This window comes from Silene latifolia, chromosome 10, assembly GCF_048544455.1.
Source record: "Silene latifolia isolate original U9 population chromosome 10, ASM4854445v1, whole genome shotgun sequence".
NCBI classification, from domain to species: domain Eukaryota; kingdom Viridiplantae; phylum Streptophyta; class Magnoliopsida; order Caryophyllales; family Caryophyllaceae; genus Silene; species Silene latifolia.
In genome coordinates, this window is record NC_133535.1 from 114,891,298 (window position 1) to 114,915,461 (window position 24,164).

General features: G+C 33.7%; 1 protein-coding gene across 1 annotated transcript; it reads right to left on the bottom strand.

The window, feature by feature from the left end:
• Window positions 1-4,176: 4,176 nt before the first annotated feature.
• On the bottom strand, window positions 4,177-14,035 carry LOC141605829 (uncharacterized). The gene is made up of 17 exons (XM_074424738.1): window positions 13,846-14,035; window positions 13,660-13,749; window positions 13,474-13,585; window positions 13,344-13,371; window positions 9,539-9,637; window positions 9,370-9,439; window positions 9,241-9,275; window positions 9,069-9,143; window positions 8,893-8,988; window positions 7,863-7,926; window positions 7,076-7,129; window positions 6,335-6,420; window positions 6,194-6,254; window positions 6,021-6,085; window positions 5,760-5,865; window positions 5,136-5,224; window positions 4,177-4,588 (listed from the first exon to the last, which is right to left on the bottom strand). The coding sequence occupies exons 1-17, from the start codon at window positions 13,909-13,911 to the stop codon at window positions 4,426-4,428; spliced, it is 1,359 nt and encodes a 452-aa protein (XP_074280839.1). The 5' UTR covers window positions 13,912-14,035; the 3' UTR covers window positions 4,177-4,425.
• Window positions 14,036-24,164: the final 10,129 nt, after the last annotated feature.

Consider the following 24,164-nt stretch of genomic DNA (forward strand, 5'->3'; position numbering starts at 1 on the left):
ATATTATTTAAACATTGTATATTTACGGATTTACCACACCTACATTATTTTTCAATATGGGACATATAAATTCTATAGGTAGAAAATATAATGATATAAACTTTTAAGAGCTTTCCAAGACAATACTTAAGCGACTCAAAAGATTTTGGGTTGATACCTAAGTTCCAAGGATGCTCATAGAATCACCCACCTTATGCTATATTTTGATGTGGGAAAATTCTATTTTTTATATGTAGTATATTTATCACACCTATATTATTTTTCAATGTGGGAGATATAACATACTATGAAATACACCATCTTTAATATGTGCAAATTATATGAAATCTATATATACTCTAATGATAGCATTTCTTACCATGAATCTAATAATATTATTTTCATAATTTTTTTACCGACATTATTTTGTCAAATGAAATTTAAAAGTTTTTATATGAAAATTAGAAACATCACTTGAATATAAGATAAGAAATACATAGTATATATTATAATAACTAAAAGATTTTCCAAACATTAACTTAGATTAGAAATCATTATTGTAGAAACAGTAATATAAACTCTTTTAAGAGTTATCTCTGACAATACTTAAGGGAATCAAAAGATTTTGGGTTATGACTTCTATTTATAATCATAAGATCACCATGCCTCACGGTAATCTTCCGATGTGGGACAATTTTAATATTTATACATAGTATATTCACCACACTTACGTTACTTTTCAATGTAGGACAAATAACATACTAACTACTAAGTACACCATTTTTTTTGTACCTACTTTGAGATCAACCCGATTTAATAATGAGAAAATACAATACAATACAATATACACTCTAGTGATAGCATATTTTTTGTCACAATCTAATTATATAATTTTCATACGATATTTTTTTTCAAATGAAATATAAAGTTTTTATATCAAAATAATAAACATCACTTTAATATAATATAGAAAATGTATATATATGGGGCATTTCTATTATTTATACATAATATATTCACAACACCTACATTATTTTTCAATGTGAGACATATAACATACTAAAAAGTCTATATCTTTTATATCAAAAAAATTTTGGATTAATACCTAAGTTTCAAGGATGCCTCCTATTTATATTTATAGAATCACCCTACCGTATACTATTATTTCAATGTGAGATACATAATTTAATTATTTAGACGTAGTATGTTCATAATGCCTACATTATTTTTCAATGTGAAAGGTATAACATACCAAGAAATACATGTCTCTTCTTAAAAAACCACTATTGTATACATATTATTTTTCTTTGAAGGTAAAAACCACTTAGTCTTGATCATTAGATATGGATCTCTACATCGTACATATAACGACTCATTAAAGCTCTATTACTGCATTCAGAAGACAACCATTAGTAAAATCTTTAGTTTTGTATTGTGTCAGGAGACTACCATTAGTAAACCTTTTATTTTTTGATTTTCTTGTTCAACCTTTAGTTATTTTTTGATTTTCTTGTTCATATTCTTAACTCTTTCCCGAGTGATTCCCAACTATTTCCACTTTATTTTTATATCATATCGTAGATAACGATAGAAAATCTTAAGAGCTCTTTAAAACAATATTTATGAGACTCAAAAAATTTTGGTGGATACATAAGTTCCAAATATGCATCCTATTTATAATCATAGGATCACATCACCTTATACTAATCTTTCGATGTGGGACAATTCTACTATTTATATGTAGTATATTCACCACACCTACTTATTTTCCAATGTGGGACAAAACATACTAAAAATTATACAATTTTACGTATTAAGAAGTACACCATTTTTAACATGTGCAAATAATATGAAATTTATACTCTAATGATAGCATTTTTTAACACAAAGCTAATTATATTATTTTCATAATTTTTTTAACGATATTTTTTTGCCAAATGAAATGTAAAAGTTTGATATAAAAATTGGAAATATCACTTGAATATAATTTAGGAAATATACATATTATAATAATTAAAAGATTTTCCACTTTATTTTTTACATCAAAAATTATACTTTCCTAAATTGATTTTTGATGATGTGGACGCTCTCGGATCGCTCGAAAAAACTCTCTTTTATATATATATATATATATATATATATATATATATATATATATATATATATATATATATATATATATATATATAGATTATAATGCATTTGTCCTAATATTTTGACAACGTACATTGGTTTGGGGTAATTGATGGTTGGCTTGGTGATGCGCGACATTCCCCAACGGCTTCGGGTGGTGGTAATGGAGTCTGGTAGGGTGGACGATGGTATACTGACGGTTTGGGGCGATGGGGGAGGAGTTCAGCGGGTTGTTTTCGGGTGGGGATGACAGTTAGGGGTCGCCGGCATCCGGTGTATGGTTGCGGCAACCATGCTGGCAGAAGGGCGGTCTTTGTGGGGAAGTGGTGGCAGCAGGCGTTGGGGTCTGGTGGTAGGAGACATGAAGGGGTGGTGGTTGTGGTGGGTATGTTGATAGTGGTTGGATGAATGGGGAAAGAGAATGGGTTATCCTTAAGGAGGGGGGGAAGGGGGAATGAATGGGAAGGGATTTGGGGGTAAGGGAGGGTATCCAATTCTCTTTGTTTGTGTAAAAAAAAAAAAACAAAGAGAATTATTAACTTCAATTCCCTTTCTCTTTTTTTAGACTCCAAACCAAATAGCCCCTAAATACTTCATATCTTGTAGTAATTAGTTTATTTAGTTATAATATATTGAAAATTTTAATCTTTTGATTTAATTCATGTTAACAATATATAAGTTTGTAAGATTTTTTATAACATACATGAAAATGTTAGTTTGTAATCATATTGTCAAAATTTTAACCTCATTGTAAATGGGCGAATTATATTAGATTGGAGGGAGTAATGTACATGAGTACGAGAAACTAGTATAAAATCATACATTTGAAAAAACAATAGCGATATAGTATATTTTAGGTTTTTCTATGTTGTGCTCCTCAATCATTGATGTTTCACACTATTCTCCTACCTTATTGGAATTACATGTTGTATCCCTAAACACTAATTAATCATTCTACACCATAAAAAAAATACTTCGTCAATATAATACTTGTATGTAATAATTATCGCTTAATTGACTTTCATTAAACATTTCTTCTGTCTTCATCCTCCACCGAGCAAACACCTCTTGTTCCACCGTCCACCGCCATTCACCAGTAGCCCCACCCTTCTTAGCTCCCACTTTTCTCCCATCTCCCTATTATAGGCCGACACTAACCGCAATCATCAAGACGTCAAAGGTATCACCACGTACAAGCACCAACGCACCCCCTTACTGGTGTTTTCGTCCAACCTTCGACCAAGAGCGCTACATCCTTAACGACGACTTCAAAGCTCGGACAAAAATGTCGTGCTATGCTATCGCCAACCAACACCTACCTCGTGCCTTCGCCACTATTAACCACCCTTCCTCATTATTGGCGCCAGTGAAGTAGAGCAATGTTAAGGTGGGTAGAACCACGAAGGTATTGTAATGGACAGTTGCAAGTTAGAAGAAAGATTGACCTAATCAATATCAAATCGAGGCCAATTAATTTGTTAAATCTTCACTTGACCAACCAAGGTAACAAATTTGTAACTTTGGCTATAAAGTGGAGTAAATAGTAGTTTTGAGTACATGTAATCCGAAAAAAAGTAAAAAAGTCAAAAAATGGGGTAGACCGTAAAAAAATCCTTCAAATAATATTATTATTATTATTTAAAAAGGAGGTTCAAAATACAATGTTAAATGATACATAGAGTCAAATGAGTAATGCCTTGTGAAATACTCCTTCCATACCAATTCAAAGGTAACATTGATCAAAATGGCACTATTCATGGTCGTAGGGAATCTTCAATATTATTCTTAATCTATAAGACAAAATATAGTCATGTGAGATCTTGTTTGATTTATCGTCATGAATGCTATAAGAATATCAATTTTTTATAATTTTTAATAATGTGTAACTAAAGATATTCACGTTGCAAAACGTGTCTCGGCAAGTGTGAAAAAATCAATGTTACCTTTGGATTGGTATGGAGGGAGTACATTAGGCATTATAAGATCTTTTAGTTGCTAAATTCAATCAAAGAGTCGGAGAATTAATCCCCTGGTAGTCGTGTCCTTCCTCAACACAGATTGCGTAAATCTCACGAACTTCGTGTGGAAAGATAAAGTTGCGAAGCATGAGAAGTGCAAATTTGAGGACATAATAATCCATCATACAACTATTTAATTTAGCTAACAAAATTAATGTCAAGCTCATAACAAATTCCTTAAATCTAGTGACTAAAATACAAAACATAGCCTTACATAATTATATTTTTCCCTTCCAGTATCTTTATATGATCATCAGCCGATTTCAAAGTAATATATGATGAGCGTATTAGCAGCTCACTCAATCTCTTGAATGATTCTTCTCTTGCGCAATGGCTGCTTTGGGGTAACTGAAGGACCGCTGTGGGCCCTTCTTCTGTCATCTTTTCTCCGTGCTGAATCGATCATTGCACGTCTCGTGCCTTGTGCGTTGTACACTGATTTCGGCAAATGCTTGTGCCTGTATTTATTCACAACTACATTATCAATCTCGAAGATACCCACATTTCAGCAAAATATAAATTAGGTCAGATCTCCTGTATTTAGAACTACGTGGCAGTTTTACAAACTAATTTGAGTATTTTCGTTTAGGATAAGAACACAAAGGGGCAGTCTTCGTGTAATACAGAGGAAGTACGTGTGTTTGTTCACTTTTCTGGGCACTTTTTGTTTTGTTCTGTTTTGAATTTTGATGCAATAATTACAAGGGAGAGGAGGGGAAACGAAACAATATCTTTTCCTCCAAACCTTACGTATCTTCAAAAGATGTTAATTTGGCTTAAGAAGTGTTAGAACAAGCAAATGGGTCCGGCCACACCCAAACGGAGGAGAGACGGACCACTTGTCAAACACGGGGGAGGTTTCATCCTAAATCAAATTGGCAATAAGAGGAATAACCCCTCCCTTAGTTATAAAGTGGTAGAATCTCTCTTTCTCCAACAATGTGAGACACTCATATGTGGGTTTTATATTCCAACAAGAAGAAAACCGGACCACAGCAAACTTACCTTACAATACGCTTCACTTCTGGTAGATGCTTGTAACGGTTTATTAAAGCTTCATGATATTCATGCTTTCTTTGCTCCCTCGGCAGAAGCTGCAGTGAATAATTTTCTGTGGTTACCAACAAGGTTGCCTAAATTGAAATGACTATGTCACATCTGATATGCGTTAAAATGCTAATAGATTGTAAGCAATCCCTATGCTCAAACCGCCACTATTCACTAGGTGTTGAGCGAATTCAGTGGCCCCTTGAAAGTTTAGTATTGTGATTTGTGAAGATCACAAGAAACGTAGCAATTCTGGGTCAGTAACCCACACAAGTGAATATCAGCCACAGTTAACACTACACCTCACTGCGGGAAATGGGAACAAGATAGATATATCAATAGCATCACCAAATACAAGTATCACCATCAATTTTTAAGGGGAAAAATTCGAAATCCATGCTTTGTAACGAGAGTTCATCCATATGACTTCTTCACATTTTTCGATGGGAATATTTTTGTGATTTGGTATAGGTATATACTATATAATATAAGCATATTTGTGCAACGGAACACCGGAGATATTCACTACATTATCTTAAGATATCAAGACATACAGATGTGGACAGATTCTCAAATACTTACAACTCCTAATTGTTCGGATGCTTTAGCTTTCCATAGCCTCAGATTCATCTCATCACTTCCAGAGATGACATATGAACCATCACCACTGAACTTGACACAGAATACTCTGCACATGAAAATTCAATATGACAATGCAACTCGTCACCTATCAACTAGTATATAAATCCCCAAAGGCAGATACAGAGTACAGAAGGCCCTTAACTTTTAAGGGGTCATTATGTTGAATAACATTGTAGATAACAAACTCTTTAAAAAGCAAACCTTTGCATCCTCTTTGTATGATAGATTTCCCGACTATGACCGCCGTTGAAAGGAAAGATTCTAACCTAGAAACAACAACCTTATATTTTAGAACCACTTGAGGTGATGAGCAAGTGTTCCAAATTAATAACGATAAAGGAGGCAACTGAAGATTAAAATGCAAAACAACTTACTGTCCTATCATACGACCCAGTAACAAATTCCCGGCCAGTGGGGGAGTAATCAATATCCATCCTGAAGAACAGCATGAACTTGTCAGTGTATAAATATCCTTAATATAAAATAATGGCTTTAAGAATCCCAAGTAAACTCACACTGCAGAGACATGATCCTGATGAACACACTTAGCCTCGCTCAATTTTCTTGAATCAAAACTGTAGCAGTTCCAATCCTCATTTGCCTACATCATGGCCATATGGCAGTAGTCAGTCAGTAAGTATCAGACAGAGCAGTTATAGGTTCACAACAGAACTCTACCCTTTGTGGTGATAATAAGGAAGAAATGAATGAACGAACTGTCAGAGAAAACAACTAGGAACTATGTATGGTATCTCAAGTTATAAATATTGACTAATAAAAGAAGGAAACAAATATATCTCTCTAGAGCTAGAGACCACCATGGTATTATGAACCTTGGGTTTATCGAGATTTTACAAGCAACCACCATAAACACAGCTAGAGTGAACCAAAAGAGAAACTTTTTTACACGAAAAAGCTTAGATTCAAAAGGCACAAGTGCATGAGGCGCACCAAGGAAAAAGGACGGGATTCGCAAACTAATTAAAAATTAAATTTTGTGCAAGAAACCCTTGTTTAGATTTTAGAGAGGGCTAACAAGTGAAGGAGTAACAAACATAAAAGGGGAATAAGAGAACTAGAGAAAAAAATATATAATATGGAAACGTATAATAGGATGTGTGGGCTATATGTGTTTTATCTACAAAAGCACTGATGCATCTTCGCTAGTGCCTCCCGAAGCCTTAGGGCTTCAACACGCATACGACGCATGCCCCTTTTTAAGCTAAGATGAAAAGACAATAAAACATGATGCTTACCGCTGTAAAGTTCAATGGTTCCATGGGATTCCAACAAACTGAATTTGTTTTTGTCTGCAAGGAGCACAAGCATAAATCAAGTTGACAGAACAAGAGAAACAGTAGATCTCTTAACTAGTATGTGATGAGTAGGATACACAGTAACGCAATACAGGAACTTGAAAGACAAAGGGAATCTTAAAACAACCACAAGACACCAGTTATTCCAGTAGTTAGTGCCAATATACTCGAATCATTCCAGAGAAAAAGGGGACTTAATTATTTGCCAAGTCAGTAAAGGCAAGAGAGGGGGGAGGGGAATTCAATACTGAAATCCAGTGTCATGAGCGAAAGTATTAAGCTTCAAGATCATCGAATGATCAGAGGTAATATAAGCTCCTAAGCAGTACATTACTTATACAGTTATACTCCGTACTAAACAAAGGAAGGAAAAAAATTATATCATTTTATGGTTAACTTCCATATCAAATAGGGTAACGGTAAACCAACCAAAATCAATATCAAATATATTACCCATAAAATGACATTACAACAGAGATTAGAAAAAAAAAAAAAAAAAAAAAAAAAAAAAAAAAAGAGGGTCGAAGCAACGTCATCAAGAAAATTTATCCAAAAATACTATCAGCATGGGGAAATCTATTATTTCAAATGCACTTGCTTGTCAAATACCACCCCTCAAACTTATCAAGGAAATAATTAACATCGTCAGGAAGTTTCCAGAATTGTTCTAGACGATCTTTAAGGGGAAATTATATATGCTAACTGCTGATATTCAGTGTATAAGTACCTGCATGATAATCTTTCTTGCTGGGGTAGACAACCGCAGATCATAGATTGCTATGCTCCTATCACTGGATAAAGAGAAAAACAACTTATGAAATGAGATCACAGCAGCATGCTCAAATTTTACTTGTGTTGATACTAAAACCTTCAAAAATATTCACACCTTTTGATACAAGTCAAAATATAGAGTTATAGACCTGTATGCAAGTAAGCTGAGAAGTGAGAAGCACAACGCAAACCCTTTGACTCCTTACTTGGGTAATAATGGCCAGCTATTATAGGGTTGGTACACCATGTATTTGGGCACAGGTTACCTAAAAAGTCATATGGTTCAATAGGTTCATGCAGAAAATAAAGTCATGTTGTAAGTCAGCCGGATGTATTTAATTCCTAAGTGAATTCTTGGAAAATACCTAAGCATGTCTGACTGTTGACATGAAGAAGCTTTGCACTTCCCATGAATGAAGTTGCATACTTTGTTTGGCTGGACTAACTTAGTTCCCATGTTTTTTTATATATAAATAGCATGATGTCCTTTGATACAATCAATTACTTAAACAATCACTTACTTAGATGATAGATTCTTCAAGGGCAAACAAGTAACTTTTAAGACTTCAAAAACGTACCCCCTCCCTCTATTATCTTCTACTTTTCATTTTGGGTTACCTATTAATAAACTTTCAGCTTGGAATTCTTAGGAATTTATCTACATGTAAAAGGACGACCAAGCAAGAATAAAAATAATTATTTTCTTTAGAAAAAAGGCTTTAGAATATCCAAGGTGACCTGCTAGACTCGACTTATCTAAATAAGAGGAATCAACATTAATGTTGTTAGATCGATACTTGAGTGTCATGGTGCCAAGCCAATAATAGCTGGCAAATAAGAACAATGCGTTTGGGGGAAGGTTTTAAGTGCTTCAGACATTAATAGATTGGCTGAAATATGGTTGATTATGCATCACTTCGTGCTTCCATGTATGCATAAACCATGAGATCATATACATGCATTCTGCATCATTTTTTTTTGCTCACCTGCCCGAACTGGCCAGTATATTAGGTTCACCAGGGTTGAAACGAACAGACACAACCGTATCGACTCCCCATTGAAAGCTATTCACTGGCTGTGACCTATATACCATAAAAAACAGTTATCTCTAACCATATGTACAATCTGGAGGAAACAAAAAAAAAAGTTGTCAAAATAATACCTGTTATGATCCCATATGTCTAACTGTGCACCAGCCGTAGCAAAGAGATTCCCATTCCACTGATGATCAACAGCTCTGTAGGATATCAAGCAGAAGTTACGATGGGCTTTTGTGGCTCATAACATCTTAAAACATAACCCAGTTTCTCATAAATTCAGCAATTTTCACTTACTTGTACGCATTTTGACCAGTGTACACTGCAAAAGGCTGTAATTATATAATGAGCGTAATAGATTGAGAAAAAAGTTAACAGAACTCCTTCAACACAAAACATTAAAATGCATGGAAACGGATATCAAACCTCCAATGAGTTAGCAGAAGACTCATCTGATTCCATCATAGAAGGAGCTGGAGCATTCCACAATCTCACTCTGAAGTAAAAATACACATGCCAAAGCAGAAAATAAGCAATTAAGTAAAAATGAACTAGGCAATAACAAAGAGCCCTTATTCATAACATTACAACTTACGTGGAATCAAGTCCACATGATACAAGAATGCGCCCATCGGTTGATACAGTTATGCCCTTTACTGGACCTTGGTGACCAAGGAAACGAGAAACAGTCCGCCTAAATGTTGAAACATATAAAGCATAAGAATTGAGAAGTCACTAAACCAGCAACATATGAAATGAGCATGAAAAGAAACAATAGAGGATCTTGTATACAATTCTCTATTATCTTTTGTAGCAGCTTCATTAAGCCCATGCAATAGGCTAAAATCAGTATCTCATCAACAACAACAACAACATCAGAGCCTTAATCCCAAAATGATTTGGGGTCGGCTGACATGAATCATCCTTTCGAACCGTCCATGGGTGAACGCACGCCTCAAAATGCGAATAAAAAGGGAAGATAAAAAACAAAAGGGAGAACGAAAATGTAATGGAAAGTTAAGGTGAACTTAGGGGTTTTAAAATCGAATTCCGTCTTTCTTTTATAAAAACTTAAAATTTAGATCGAGAGGAAAGGTTAAAAACGATTTTTAAAAACCGAAATAGAGTTAAAGATCCGGAATTAATCAGGTAAAATCTATAAGAAAGTGGTTGTTGAAAAAGTGTGTAATAAAGGAGAGAAAAATAAATAAATTAATTTCTTTAAAAAAAAAAAAAAAAAAAAAAAAAAAAACAATCTGTCAAAAAACATCAAATACTAAAAATCCACATGTATCCTTTCCCTCCATTGTGCCCTCTCCGTCACCATACTCTCCTCAAGCCCCAGAACTCTCATATCGTGCTCTATCACTCTCAACCATGTCTGTCTCGGTCTTCCTCTGCCTCTAGGGACCTTTTCTGTTCTCCAAGTCTCCAGCCTCCTAACTGGCTGAAATTTCACGGGATATGTCATATACACCCTACCCCCTCCAAATTTGCTGAAATGCAATCTCCAACAATCCAAGAGGCAAGACATCAACCATTTTCATTTTCTAGTCGTATTTTATTGTATCTTACATGTAGAGGCCAGTATTAGAAAAACAAGGGTTCTAAATAAATATTGGATAAATCACAACAGCTGTGTACAATAAGGTTTATAAAAAGCCCCCACCAATTAGCTATATCACAAAAAAATAATACAATGACATACACAAGTCCCTAATAGAGAAAAAGTATCCATTTAACATTTTACTTTTAACAAAATCTATAAGATTATCGCAGAACTAAACAGGTGGAAGCCTAGGTAATCTTAAACGTGGGGATTTCTTCATACTCAGGGAAAATTTAGAAATTTAACTCGGAAAATGAGAGCAAAACAGAAGCAAAATCCATCCAAAGCCTTCTATGAGATTGAATGAGGAATTTGAAGGGCCGGCATAGAACAACAAATGAAGGGAATGGAAGACTAAATCTACGGTTTATCTTCCATGGAAAAAACACCACAAAGGGCATGCACAAACCAATGTTTTTCACTTCATTCTACTTGACAGATTTTTACAGCTACTCTGTTTCCTCTTTATAGAGAAGATCACACATGGTGTTACTATTAACCTAAATATCTAAAAGACTATCTAATAGCCACAATTAGAGAAGAAAAGAAATTACATAAAATGGAAAGGGCATACCAGTAATTTTAAATTCAGAGGTGACACCACATAGCAACCAACTAATCAAGATTTTAAAGGTACAAAGACCATATTTTGACGTAGTATCAACCGTATTTATTATGCAATAATAACAACCAATTTCAGGATCACGTCTCAAAATGAGATTTAATGACAAATAGAAGAACGGCAAACAAAGGATAATTCCCCATAACTTTGAAAGAATTCCCTTTAGGTACAACTCCGAATATGATCTGGAACTGGTTACGAAATCAGAAGACAGATTTGGTTGCCTTTAGGTACAACTGAAACTCAAAGGAAGACTATGTTTACAAGGACAACTGCGTTCCCTTGCCTAACGCCATTCTAAAAAATCTGACAACAGCTAAGGGTAAGAAAAATGGCAAGTGAAAGAACAAAAACTGCTCCTCATGAGCAAATATATGAAAGCTGGTCTTTAAGGAAGGAATCCTACTATGAGTTTCTATATTATAATTTTTTCTAGTTTGGATCCCTAATTTGGGAGATTTCATATTAAAGTCACGAACCTGTAACTTTCTCCTCTAAACGAATTATCATTCCCTCAATATGTCATATTAAAGTCAGTGATCCTAGCCTTCCTGTGAAATGACAATCATAAGACATTGATCCCTAATTTGGGAGATATGCACGCATTCGCGCCTGATGGATCCTTAGAATATTAATGCGTTCGGTTTGTTTGGAAAGTACTCCCCAAGTTCCATTGGGAAACATACATTTTTCGCTTAGGCTTGTTCAATTTAATCGTGTATAAAAATTAAAATTATAGCCTTCACCGAACCAACCCACACCCGCAGTCATCCACTTAACAAACTCCAACTACCCAACCTACCCACCAACAATAACCATCCAAACAGCCCACATCCGGCCACTATCAACACCATCAGGCCACCACCAACACCCCCCCCCCCCATCTTCAACCATTTCCAACCTCATCCACAAACCCCTCACCTCTGCTCCAGCCACCTCCACCCCTTATACTGCCGTGCTGTCCAAGACCTAGCCATCTTCGCCTCGCTATCACTCACCTACCTCCAGAATTGGGCTCCTCACGCCTCTCCTGCATCTATCGAAGTAGTTTGATGAGATGAAAACGATGGTGACGGGTTGTTAGGGGCTGCGAGGACGTAGGAAATGAGTAGTGGGTGGGTTGGTTTTATTTGGTTTGAAGGGATTACCTGGCTGGCTGGTGGTGTGGGGTTGTTCGGGATTATTTGGAGTGCGTAGAGGAAGGAGTGGTCATGGCTGAGGACAGTTGAGCTTTTGGACCACGATTAAGGTGGTTGATCAGGTGACTTTGATGGGTTGGGTTGGGGGAGGGAAAGCAGATGGGACACATTGGAGTGGGTTGCTGCTTTGGTTGGGAAAAAAGTGGCCTGGAAGATGAATGTTGAGGATGACGTGGTACATATGGTTTCTACCAAAAACTTTGTCCTAAAAGCATATGTACACATACTACCACGTGGAACAGCGGAAGTATATTTTCAGGTCAATCGCTCCTATTACTCTATGAGCATGATTCAAAAGATCATTGTTTACCTAAGATCGCAAGCTTTTTAAAAGCATATACTCCCTCGGAGTCCCTCCGTCCCGGTCATTTGTTTACCTTTGGTTTTGGGACAAAGACCAAGGAAAGAGAGGGGCAATTATTAGATGACAAGTTGACGTAATTGATTGTGGAGGATAAAATTGCCCATCAAAAGCATTCCTAAATTAGCAATGTAAACAATTGACTGAGACACCCCCAAGATGGAATAGGCAAACAAATGACCGGGACAGAGGGAGTAAATCATTGATTTTGGACACGTAAAGCAAGATAAAAAAAGGCAAGTAATATGACACCTTGCTCTTGAGATAGCTATCGGCATACATTTAAGCTTGATGCCTTGATTACGCAAGAGACAGGGGTAAGGCTCATAATTGTAAGCAGACCAACTGGATCACAAATGAGCATCCTACTTTTATGTTCTGAATCCTGAAGGTACACTCGGGTACTCTAGCACTTTACCATATACTGACCCCCATGTTATCAATCAAAAACAAAGAAAGGATAACTGAGATAATGTGCTGTCACCGAACTAGTATTCAAAATCACCAAAGCATATAAAGCACAAAAATGACAAGTGACAAGACTCTACGGACAGACTCGACTAATGTGTGCCTGTATTAGTATGATGACATAAACTAGGGTTAACATACCTGGAAGATAAATCCCAAAGCCGGATTTCTGCACAAAAAGAAAGAGACAAAGAGACCAAAGCATCAGATAAAAAGCGGCCAGCATGATACATCTAGTGAGCCATTGCGACCAAAAAGAAAAACAAGGTACCTCCATCCATTGAACCCGAAAATATTGCTGTCAAGTGATTTGGGTTCTTAGCCATACACGAAATAGCTTCACAATGTCCTTCCATTGCTCCGACAAACGGCCTAGCGAATATCTGTCAAAACCCCCCAATTAAACATAAGAAACAGATAAAAAAGCGCAGCGAATGAAGTGGATAAAATAAGATACCTTATCCAATTTAGCAGCATTAAGAGCACGAGTATACTCAATTGCCTTCTCTTGAGGCCGAAGACTGGGATCCAAATTGCGAAACACCCTCTAAATTAATCATTCCATGAATACCCAACAATTAAAAATCAGAATTAACATCTAGTTTGTACATAAAATTGAGCGGAAAAAGAGATGAAATATAACCTGAAGGTCTTGACTTCGTTCTTTGGTGAATTCATCAGTAGAACGAGAAATCACTTTTACCCTCATTCTTTGGTTTTTGCTGATAAACCCTAAACCCTAGTAGACAGAGAGAGAGACGCGGAAGAAGCAAGAAGGGGTTTGAAGCCAAAACACCTCGTATTAACAATTTAAAATAAATAGCATAAGATCCGTCTGTTTTTAACTTACTAGTTGGTAACTAGGGTAGATCTCGCGCAAATGCGCGATAAAAATATAGGCCTTTTAAATTTTTAGTGTATTAGTTATAAATTTTAGATTTATATCTCGTGAAATTTTATAAAAAATAACTAATATTAAAATTAATCAAAAGAATTGAATAACTCCATGAATTGTGTTTTTTATGAAAATATTTTAACTACATCAATTTTTTTTTAAAAATCATTTTTCGTCACGAAGTTAATAATAGGAGATACAGTTTTTATGTATAGATTATTTTAAATGGAAAATTAGTTTAATAAATGAAAATCTAATTTGTTTCCATATATAAGTTTGAGCACTTTGGAGAAAAAAATTTAGAGAAGTTGTATTCTCTTAGTATATAGGAGTATTTATACTTTTAAAATTTGCACTTCATTAATATTTATCAGTTCACACAATTGTATTTTGATATGAAACAAAAAAATTGAAATGGAAAACTAATAAAAAAAATTATTTAAGTTGTGAATTTTTTTTTAGTGAATGTTTTTTGTCACGAAGCTAATAGTAAGCATGTGTCAAGTTATTCTCAGTAATAATTATTGCATTACTGAAAAATTTAGCAACTTATACTTTATAATTTAATATCAATTTTATTTTATTTTAATGAAAAAATCATAATTATGAATTTATTTAAAAAATTAGAGTTTATTTATAAGAATATATTCATTGAAAAGATAATAATGTAATGAAAGAAAATTTTATTTACTACCTTATTTAGCTAGATGCTTTTTGAAGGGAAAACTAAGAGAATTTTTATTCTCTTAGTAGTAGGGGGATGCGCGTGCACCGCATTCTTACTTATAGCGGCCATGTTTGCGGTTGCTTATACTCCCTCATATTCACTATTTTTTTCCCTATTTCCTGAAACGAATTATTCAGGTTTTTTTCCTCTTTCTTATTTGGGAAACTTTTACTCTTATTTTATTCATTCCTCTCTCCTATTATCAAACCCCACCCTACTTTTACTCTTATTTTATCCATCCCTCTTTCCTATCACCAAACCCCACCTAACTCACAAATTTCTTATTTAATTCCTAATTATTCATTTATCTCTTCAATCCACAAACTCTACCATCTTCTTTTATTCATTCTTTAATCATCTCTTAAAATCTTGTGCCCACATCAAAGGGGACAAAAACCCCGAATAGGAGGGAGTATATTACAAGTAGAGATGGCAATCCGGGCCGGGCTAATGCGGGCGGCACGGGCACGGCACGAGTCCGGCACGGGCACGACACGACACGGATGAATAATACTGATGGCACGGGCCGCAGCTGTATTTTTTAGGAATTCTCGTGCCCAGGCACGGCACGGCCCAAGCACGGAGGGTCCGACACGAACTAGGCACGGCGGGCCTGGCACAACACGACCCGAGATTTGGCCCGTTTCTTAATTATTTAATTAAATTCCTTTTTTTTAATATCGTTTTTTAATTAATTAATTAAATATAGTACATTAAAATACAAGTAATCAACTAATCAAGACATCAAGTATATTAATATTTAATAAAATATATATTTAAATTATTAATATTCATCATTATATAAATAAAAAAGTATTTAGAAAAAAAATACTAAGGCTATTGTGCCGACCCACGTGCCAGGCACGATTAGCCCATGGGCCAGGCACGATTAGCCCATGGGCCAGGCACGGCCCAAGCATGAAACTGGGCGTGCCAGGAGCGGGCCGCGACGGGGGTTTTTGGGTGAGTGAGCCTGGCACGGCCAGCCCAATATTCGTGCCTGGGCCGGGCCATTTTTTGGGGAAGGCACGATGGGCCAGCACGGCCCAATACCAACTCTAATTACAAGTGTTTAAGTCGTTGAACGATATCAGGAAATATCTATAAAATCTAATTAAAAGGCTACTTGAAATAATGTGACATGGCGAATTTTATTGTGACATGGCAATAATATATAGTGATATGGCAATAGTTTATTGTGACATGGCACTTATTTAATTCTTGAAAAAAATGATTACTAAAAATTCTTGCGGAAATATCATTTTATATATATCTTGTAACATACAAATAAAGAAAATTAAAAGACATCGTGAATAATCTTAACTAAATGTGTATATTATATATTTGATGACTTAAAAAACCTAAAAGAGAAGTAACTTACGAAAATCCACATAAAAGTTTCATGATTTACAATTAAAATTTACATTTTAATTGAGGTTTTTGGAAAATAACATGTTAGTGAATCTATTAACATTTTTCATAGTAATATAGATCATAAAAATTATATATTTATACCTATTTACTTAAAATTACACAACCTTAATAAGAAAAACAAAAATGAGTAACTTAATAATATACTTAAAAGTAAAATTATGGCATTTTATATTCAACCATTATTTTAGTTCAACCGACGATAATTTTCACATAAGTCCAATGATTTTCTTAAAGACATCGTCAAATTTTTGTTAATATTTATAGATGATAAAAAAGTTAGATTAACTCATTTCATTTATTAATTCTCTTTAATTTATTTTATCTATCTATACAATAATATAAAATGATAGTTTGAATAGTATTAGATTATTGTAATGATGCTCATAAGTCTCCAACATGTGACAAACCCTCATAAGTCTCTTCTGACTCCGCAACATAACCGTTACTCCACTCAACACCCATATTAATTTTGTAATAATTCCTATCACCATAAATATTATATAAAGCAACCTTTTTTTACAACGCTTTCACTGATCTTTTTTCCTAATTAATATTTATGTCATTTAAAGTTTGTGAACACTAATTTTAATGTACATAATTTAACTTCGAAATTAGCATTATTTAGCCTCTCCTATTTAAGATTATTTTTATTCATTTGTTTCCTCTAAAATAATCATTTGTGGGAGATAAAATTCATAGTACTTTCCTTGACTTGAATTTACAACGAAGAATTAGTAATTTGTGTATTGTTGTTTTTTGTATTTTTATTTTGTAGGCGGTAAGAAAGGCCTTGTGGTGAACTGGTGAAGTCATAGGGTTAGCTAACTACTGATGCCATGCATAGGTAAATTCATTTTTTAGACAAATAACAACTTCAATATTTCAATTTGGTTTTAAGTTTTCTAATTCTTAGCTAATAAAACTTTATCGAAATGACAATAATAGTAATGTGGTAGTCACTAATTGACGACTACAAATAATCTAATTAAATTTAAACAAAACTTGTCTGGAGAAATGACCAAAAAATACTCAGAGCTAACCCGTGATTTTCATGGGTGACAAGTGTATGTATGAAAGGTTTAATCACTTAACTAGTTTTGTACCCGCAAATATCGCGGACTTGTTCTATTTGTCCCATTTATTTGCTTTTGTTGACGTCCATCTTTAACTAAAATATAAAATATTTTTTTTTATCGCGAATAAGCTATAAACAAAACATTTGTAAATATTTACTTCTTTTACATTATTTTTCATGATCATAGTAATATAGATAGAAGTTTTAATTTGAATTTTATTTCCATATATTTTAATACATGTTAATATTATTCATGAATATTTTGTAGTCAACAATTTAATGTAGCTAATTTTATAACTATAAATGTTTGTTTAAATTTTTTACAAATTTGTTATTTTTATGTATTTATGATGTACATCATAAATAATTAAGCTCAAAACGGCTGCGTCGTTAGGTCGATAAACAAAGCACTCCAAGATCGCGGTTACATATCTGATAGGTTTTTTTAAGAAAGTTAAATAGAAACTATTAATTTAAATTTTCCTCAAAATCTATACTTTTTATCAAAAATATACATGTAAAATAGAGAATCTCGCCGATGATGAATGGTGATGCTTTGTAAGCCAACTAAAAGAGTAAAAAATATGTTTTCGTTTTTCACATTTAGATCCAAACATGTAATCTCCACTTTTTAATAGCCTCCTCACAATCAATAATCTGAAAATTGAGATAGTTAAAATTAAAATTAAATAAGCATCATCTTAATTACAAAATTAACTATACAACTTATTAAACGTTTAAAATTTGAAAATCTTAAAAGATAGAAATATGGAGTACTTTTAAGAAGACTATGAACGTTTGAATCACATGCACATATACATCTTATTTTTCACTTTTTCGCAAGTGTGCTAATTACAATAGTTAAGATGGTTTTGAAATAAATCAAAAGTAACAATATGAGAAATTGTGAAGCTTTATAATCCAAGTTATTGGATTTTTCATTTACCACATATAAGACCTTTTAGCTACTATCATTATTACTAATGAGGAATTATATGGATAAATTTTACGATTTAAAATTTAAATAATGAGAGTAAATTCTTAATTTATTTTTGTAATTTAGTACATGATTTTATGGTTTCCACTAAAAAATATTATTAGTAGCTTTATAATCCAAATTATTAGACTTTTTATTTACTACATATAAGACCTTTTAACTACTATCTCTATGGTTAATGAAGAGTTAGATGGACAAATTGTACGATTTAAATGATGAGAGTAAATTGTTAATTAATTTTTATAATTTAAATCATGATCGGTATTATGATTTCCATCAAAAAATATTAGTAAATCTTATGAAATTTTTTAATAAATAAGTCTGATGTAGCCTTAATATTAACTAATTAAAAATGACATGTGAATTAAAATTAGATTTTTTAAGTAGCCTTTTAACTATATTGTATTTTTTTTTTTAGAAAAACATAGTTATAAAAAAAATAATTTACTAAGATCCTCTAAATTCGAATTAAAAACAAAAAATATTTTGTTTTTATATCAAGTGAGACAATTAGGTACCAAATAAGTTTAAATATCATTAGAACATGGTTCAAGGACGACATATATCAAGTTTTTGTTCAACTAAATCGTTCTGTTGCCTACACATTTTCCATGTAGTTTTTTTTAACACACTATGTTAATATTATGAGAAGACAAAGGAAGCATCACCTACAAAAATAAAATAAGAAACAAATATACATTTAACGATAATTCAATTAATCTTGTAAGAGGGTTTACATAAAGATAGTATAAAATAAATCTACCACTAAGCGATATTAGTGGATAAATTACAAAAAACTGTGCATTTTACAATAAGCTTATATAAATTACACAAACAAAACTCGTAGAACATACCTTATGTATAACGTAATTAACTGCACAATCCAACTTTGCAATAATAAGAAAATTGTACCATTCCATCTGCAAAAATAAATCAAGGTGAGAAATACAAATTGACATCAATAAAAGTTATTTAAACAATACCAAATAAAACACAAATCTTATCTTTGATATAACTTTATTTTTTTCACAAATGCAAATGATGAATAAAAATTATATGCAATGGAAAGTTTCAATAACATATGAATATGCCAAAAGGTTAGAAAAAGAGGGTAAAAAGTAAAAGTGCTTATTTTAAAGACTTTACTTATATTAACTTAGCATCAAATAAGGAGTTAAATTTTAGGGGGAGAAATGAATCATCAAAAAGGAAAAGGAAGAGCTAAGAGAAAATGTAGAGTAAGAGATGAATAAGGGGTCATAAACGTGATAATAAGTATTCTATCTTAATTCTATGAATGAATATTATTAATTAGTCACATATTATCAAATAAAAGTTTCTTAGTGATTCTACGTTGTCGCATGTCTTATACATATGCTCAAGGTAGCCTTTTTATATTATTGTATAGATATGACATGTAGATTATGATAGGTAATTTAGCATGCCTTTAAGTTAGATATATAGATTTTGTATTTAGATTGAGTTATTGATTTTACATACATAAATATGGAGCAATGAGAAATGTAATGTAAAAGGTTTGCATGAGAGTGGTTTATAAATTATCTTATGAAATTAAAATAAGACATATAGTTGATGGTTGATAGTTTGGCTTACTTTTTAATTATATTTATAGATTATTATTATTATTAAATTCACTTTGCATGAGAGTGATTTAAAAATTATCTTATGAAATTAAAATTATCTAAATTTAGTTTTTTACCATTAATTATGAGAGTAACTTTTAAATGTGGAATTGATAATTTTTTTTCATGTGTACTAATAGTCTAATATGCTAGTATTTCCACGTGGACTATATTTTGCCACGCCACAACTAACTGTTGCCATGTCGCATTTGTCTACGTGCCGTTTAATGTCTAGCCTTTTAATAATATTTATAGATAGTATTATTAGGAGACATTTATTTTAGTGGGAAATATGAAACAACTCTTCAACACTCCATCATTTTAATCATATTCATCTTCCTTAAGATTTATGGATGTCCTTCCATTTAATGAACAATTACTTTGAATTAAATGATATCCTTTTTAGCAAGTTCTACACACACACACACACACACACACACACACACACACACACACACACACACACACATATATATACACTTTTCTTTCATAATCTCAATATATCTTTAAAACTCCATATTTAAAACCTTTTTTAGATGAATCGTCAAATTCAACTAGGCTATGCATAAACTATGTAATGGTTGGACTATTAATTAATGTCTTAATCTTTAATATTTTACTCTATTTGATTTAAGTTATGCTATTCAGAATATGTTTGCTTTTTTTTTTCTTAGATCAAGTTGATGTTTGTTTGATGTGCATTTATATGCTAATTACTAAAGGGGTTAATAATATTGTTTGATTTGTGATGAAGTTTCACTAAAATGATCTAATCAACACCATGCGAAGCAAGTAAGTGCCTTTTATTTTAATATTTTTTTTAGTCTGTAGATTCTGTTTTATATTATGTTGTGCTTAAATTTTGATTTTACTATCATTTTTATTTATGGTCATTTGATTAGGTTTTAAGGAAACAAACATGCATACATTATATTACGAAACACAGTTAATAACTTTTTAGGGAAATTTTTGGTAAGTAGAGTGTGCATTTTCATTGTTTATCGTTCATATTTTATTAATTTACTCATTATCTTTTACAAACAAAACCTAACAAAAATATTATCTTTATATTTTTGGGTAAGTTAGATTTAAAATTGCGAGTTTGATATTCCTTTTTTATTTGATTTGAAAAATAATTGCTTATGGTTTCAATTTGCAGGATACGAGGAGACTTTGTCGAGCATATACATATTCTTATCAAATTTAAGCCAAATCATACGATGCCGGCTGTAATATTATTTATTTTGACGATAAAAGTGTATTTTGATAGTCTTATTATTCTTAACATAAATCAGTGCCTTCTAGAGTACTGTGTTGATCAAATATGAGTTTAATTTTAGGGTTCCTTCTTCAGTTAACCATTAAGATTTTGACACTTCGTTAAAAATGTTGAATTTATTTGAAAAATAGATTTGAAATGGAACTAATGTTTGAGACATTGTCTATTGATGGTGATAAAAATTGAAACTGCAACATTCAAACATTTGCCGAAACTTACAACTATAAAATATCAGTTCTCTTAATTTGCATTTTTACCATATATTAGTACGACTATTAAAAATCCCGCGATTCTCGCGGGTCACAAAACTAGTTAAAAGTCGATACTAAAAATACTGAAGCGCATAATTTATTAATATACTATAAAACATACAGAAAACACACACGAAATATATTATACAGTTATTGTATCCCATATGTTCTATTAACATTATTATTTTGATACCGTCATATTCGTAATTGCTCAGTCGTCATCGGAAATTGAAAAATTCAATTTCAGGTGCTACCTCATGTCTGGTGTGGCTGTGTTTTTTTTTGTGATTATAAGGGGCGAAGCCCCAAAAAATAGATAACTAACTCGAAACTACACGGGGGAAAGCAATCCCTAATAAATCTTCCCGAAGGATGGAGCGGAGGCCATCAGGTTGATTTTTGAGGAATGTGATGGAAGTTGATGAGTTAACTCCCACATTGGCTAACTCCCACATTGCCTAGCCAGTCAGCTGCTATATTTCCTTCTCTAAAGACGTTATCGAGCTTGACCACCTATCCCTCCGAGTTGACAAGCTCTTTGCAACGTAACACTATGGGACTAAGATTATTACTGAGTAGTTGTTCCTCCCTTATGAGGTTCACACAGACGATATTATCCATATGGACTAAGAGATTGGTCAAACCAAGTTGCTTAGCCCTCTCAAGCCCCGTCACAAGAGCTCTCAATTCGGCTCTCATGGAAGTACAATTTCCACACAAGAAGAAAAAGGCATCCATGAAATTTCCCGCTGCATCCCGAAACACCCCACCACATCCCGCAGGTCCTGGGTTACCTTTCGAGGCCACATCCTTATTTAATAATATCCATCGAATAAAACGCTCCTTAAAAGTCTTACCTGGATTAGGGACAAAGAGCGAGAATGGGTCTAAAGCTTGTTTGGAAGTGTGGAACTGTCGTAGTAAGAACGGAATAGATTCAAGGGGGTTGTCTTCTGCCCGCCCAAACACCAAATTATTCCTCCATCTCTATACCACCAACACGTAATAACGAACTTTATCGACCAATTAACGGAGACCAAAGACGATCCATTACTAGCATTATTAGATATCCAAATAAAGAAGGAACTCATATACAAGGCGTCAAATGTCGCACCATCCCCGAGTTGAGACCAAATTTCAATCGAAACAGGGCAATGGTGGAGGATATGGTCTGTAGTTTCGTTCGCTGACATACAGCTAGGGCATAATGGGTCATCAGATAAGCCTCTACGGACTCGGTTATAATTATACATGAGACGTCCGTAAGCTGCTAACCACATAAACATTCGAATTCGTTGTTGGACCGGTACTTTTCATATCAGATGCCACTGAAGTGGATTCAATTCTGGAGGTTCCAAAGCTGTTTTCATAAAGACTAGAGCGGACTTAATAGAGAATTTCCCATGAGACGTATCATTACAGAATAACGAGTCCTCGAGATAAGGGTCATTGGATAGTGAATAAGATGCAATTTTTTTTAGTTCTTAGCTTGGCAAAAAATTCGAGAACTCATCCCATTTCCATCCTCAACCTTCATCCCACATTTCACTTACCGTAACGCCCAGAATAGAGTTGAGAATAAGTGCAATAACTTTGTTAAAAAAGCAGCACTTATCCACCCACGAATGATCCCAGAAAAGCGTCTTTCTCCCATTACCAACTACGACTGAACTTCCAGCGTTAATGATTTTAGCTTGTGAGGTAATTCCAGACCAAACATTAGACATATTCGATCTAGGTTGGAACATGTCGACATCACACCTGCCATTGCAATACTTAGCCCTAAAAACTCGAGTCCCTAAGGTATTAGGTTCAGCTAAAACTCGCTAACCCAATTTAGTAAGAAAAGTCGCGTTGGATTGTCGAGCTGGTCTGATGCCGAGCCCACTTGTAGCTTTAAGTTTCTGAACCGTTTCCCAGGATATTAAGTGAATTTTTTTCTTCTCTTCGGTTCCACCCCAAAGAAATCTTTGGGTCTTTCTATCAAGGTTATCACAAATAATGCGAGGTATCTTCGCGGTTTGCATACTATAATTTGCTATGGTGGATAAGGTTGAGTGAACTAGGGTATTTCTCTCGGGTAGTGAGAGATGCTTGGTTTGCCACCCAACAAGCCGCTTATTAAACTTTTCTTCAAGGTGTGCAAAAGTCGCTTTCGTTACTCTTCCGTTAAATATTGGCATTACCAAATAAGTTCCAAGATCAGAGGTCTCCTCAAACCCAAGTATAGAAGAAATATCGTCTCTAACATCCTGAGTGGTATTGCGAGAGAAAAAAAAAACTCTGGACTTCGTAATGCTAACCTTTTCCCCGGAAGCTCGACAAAAATTATCAAGTACATAATTTATTACCTATGCTTGGTCTACTCTAGTCTCCGCGAAGAGCACCATATCATCAGTAAAAAAGAGATTAGAAATCTTAGGACCGTCTTTGCAAATAGGTATAGGAACCCATGCCGAACCCCTGACTTTCTCATCTATGGTTTGTTGAAGTTTCTAAAGACATATAACAAAATGATAAGAGGACAGCGGGTCACCTTGACGGGGTCCTCGAGTAGGAAGAATTTTTCAGTAGGTTCCCCGTTCCATAGAATTTGCATAGACGGAGTAGTTACACACTCCATTACCGTATCAATAAGAAAAGTAGGGAAATTCATATCCC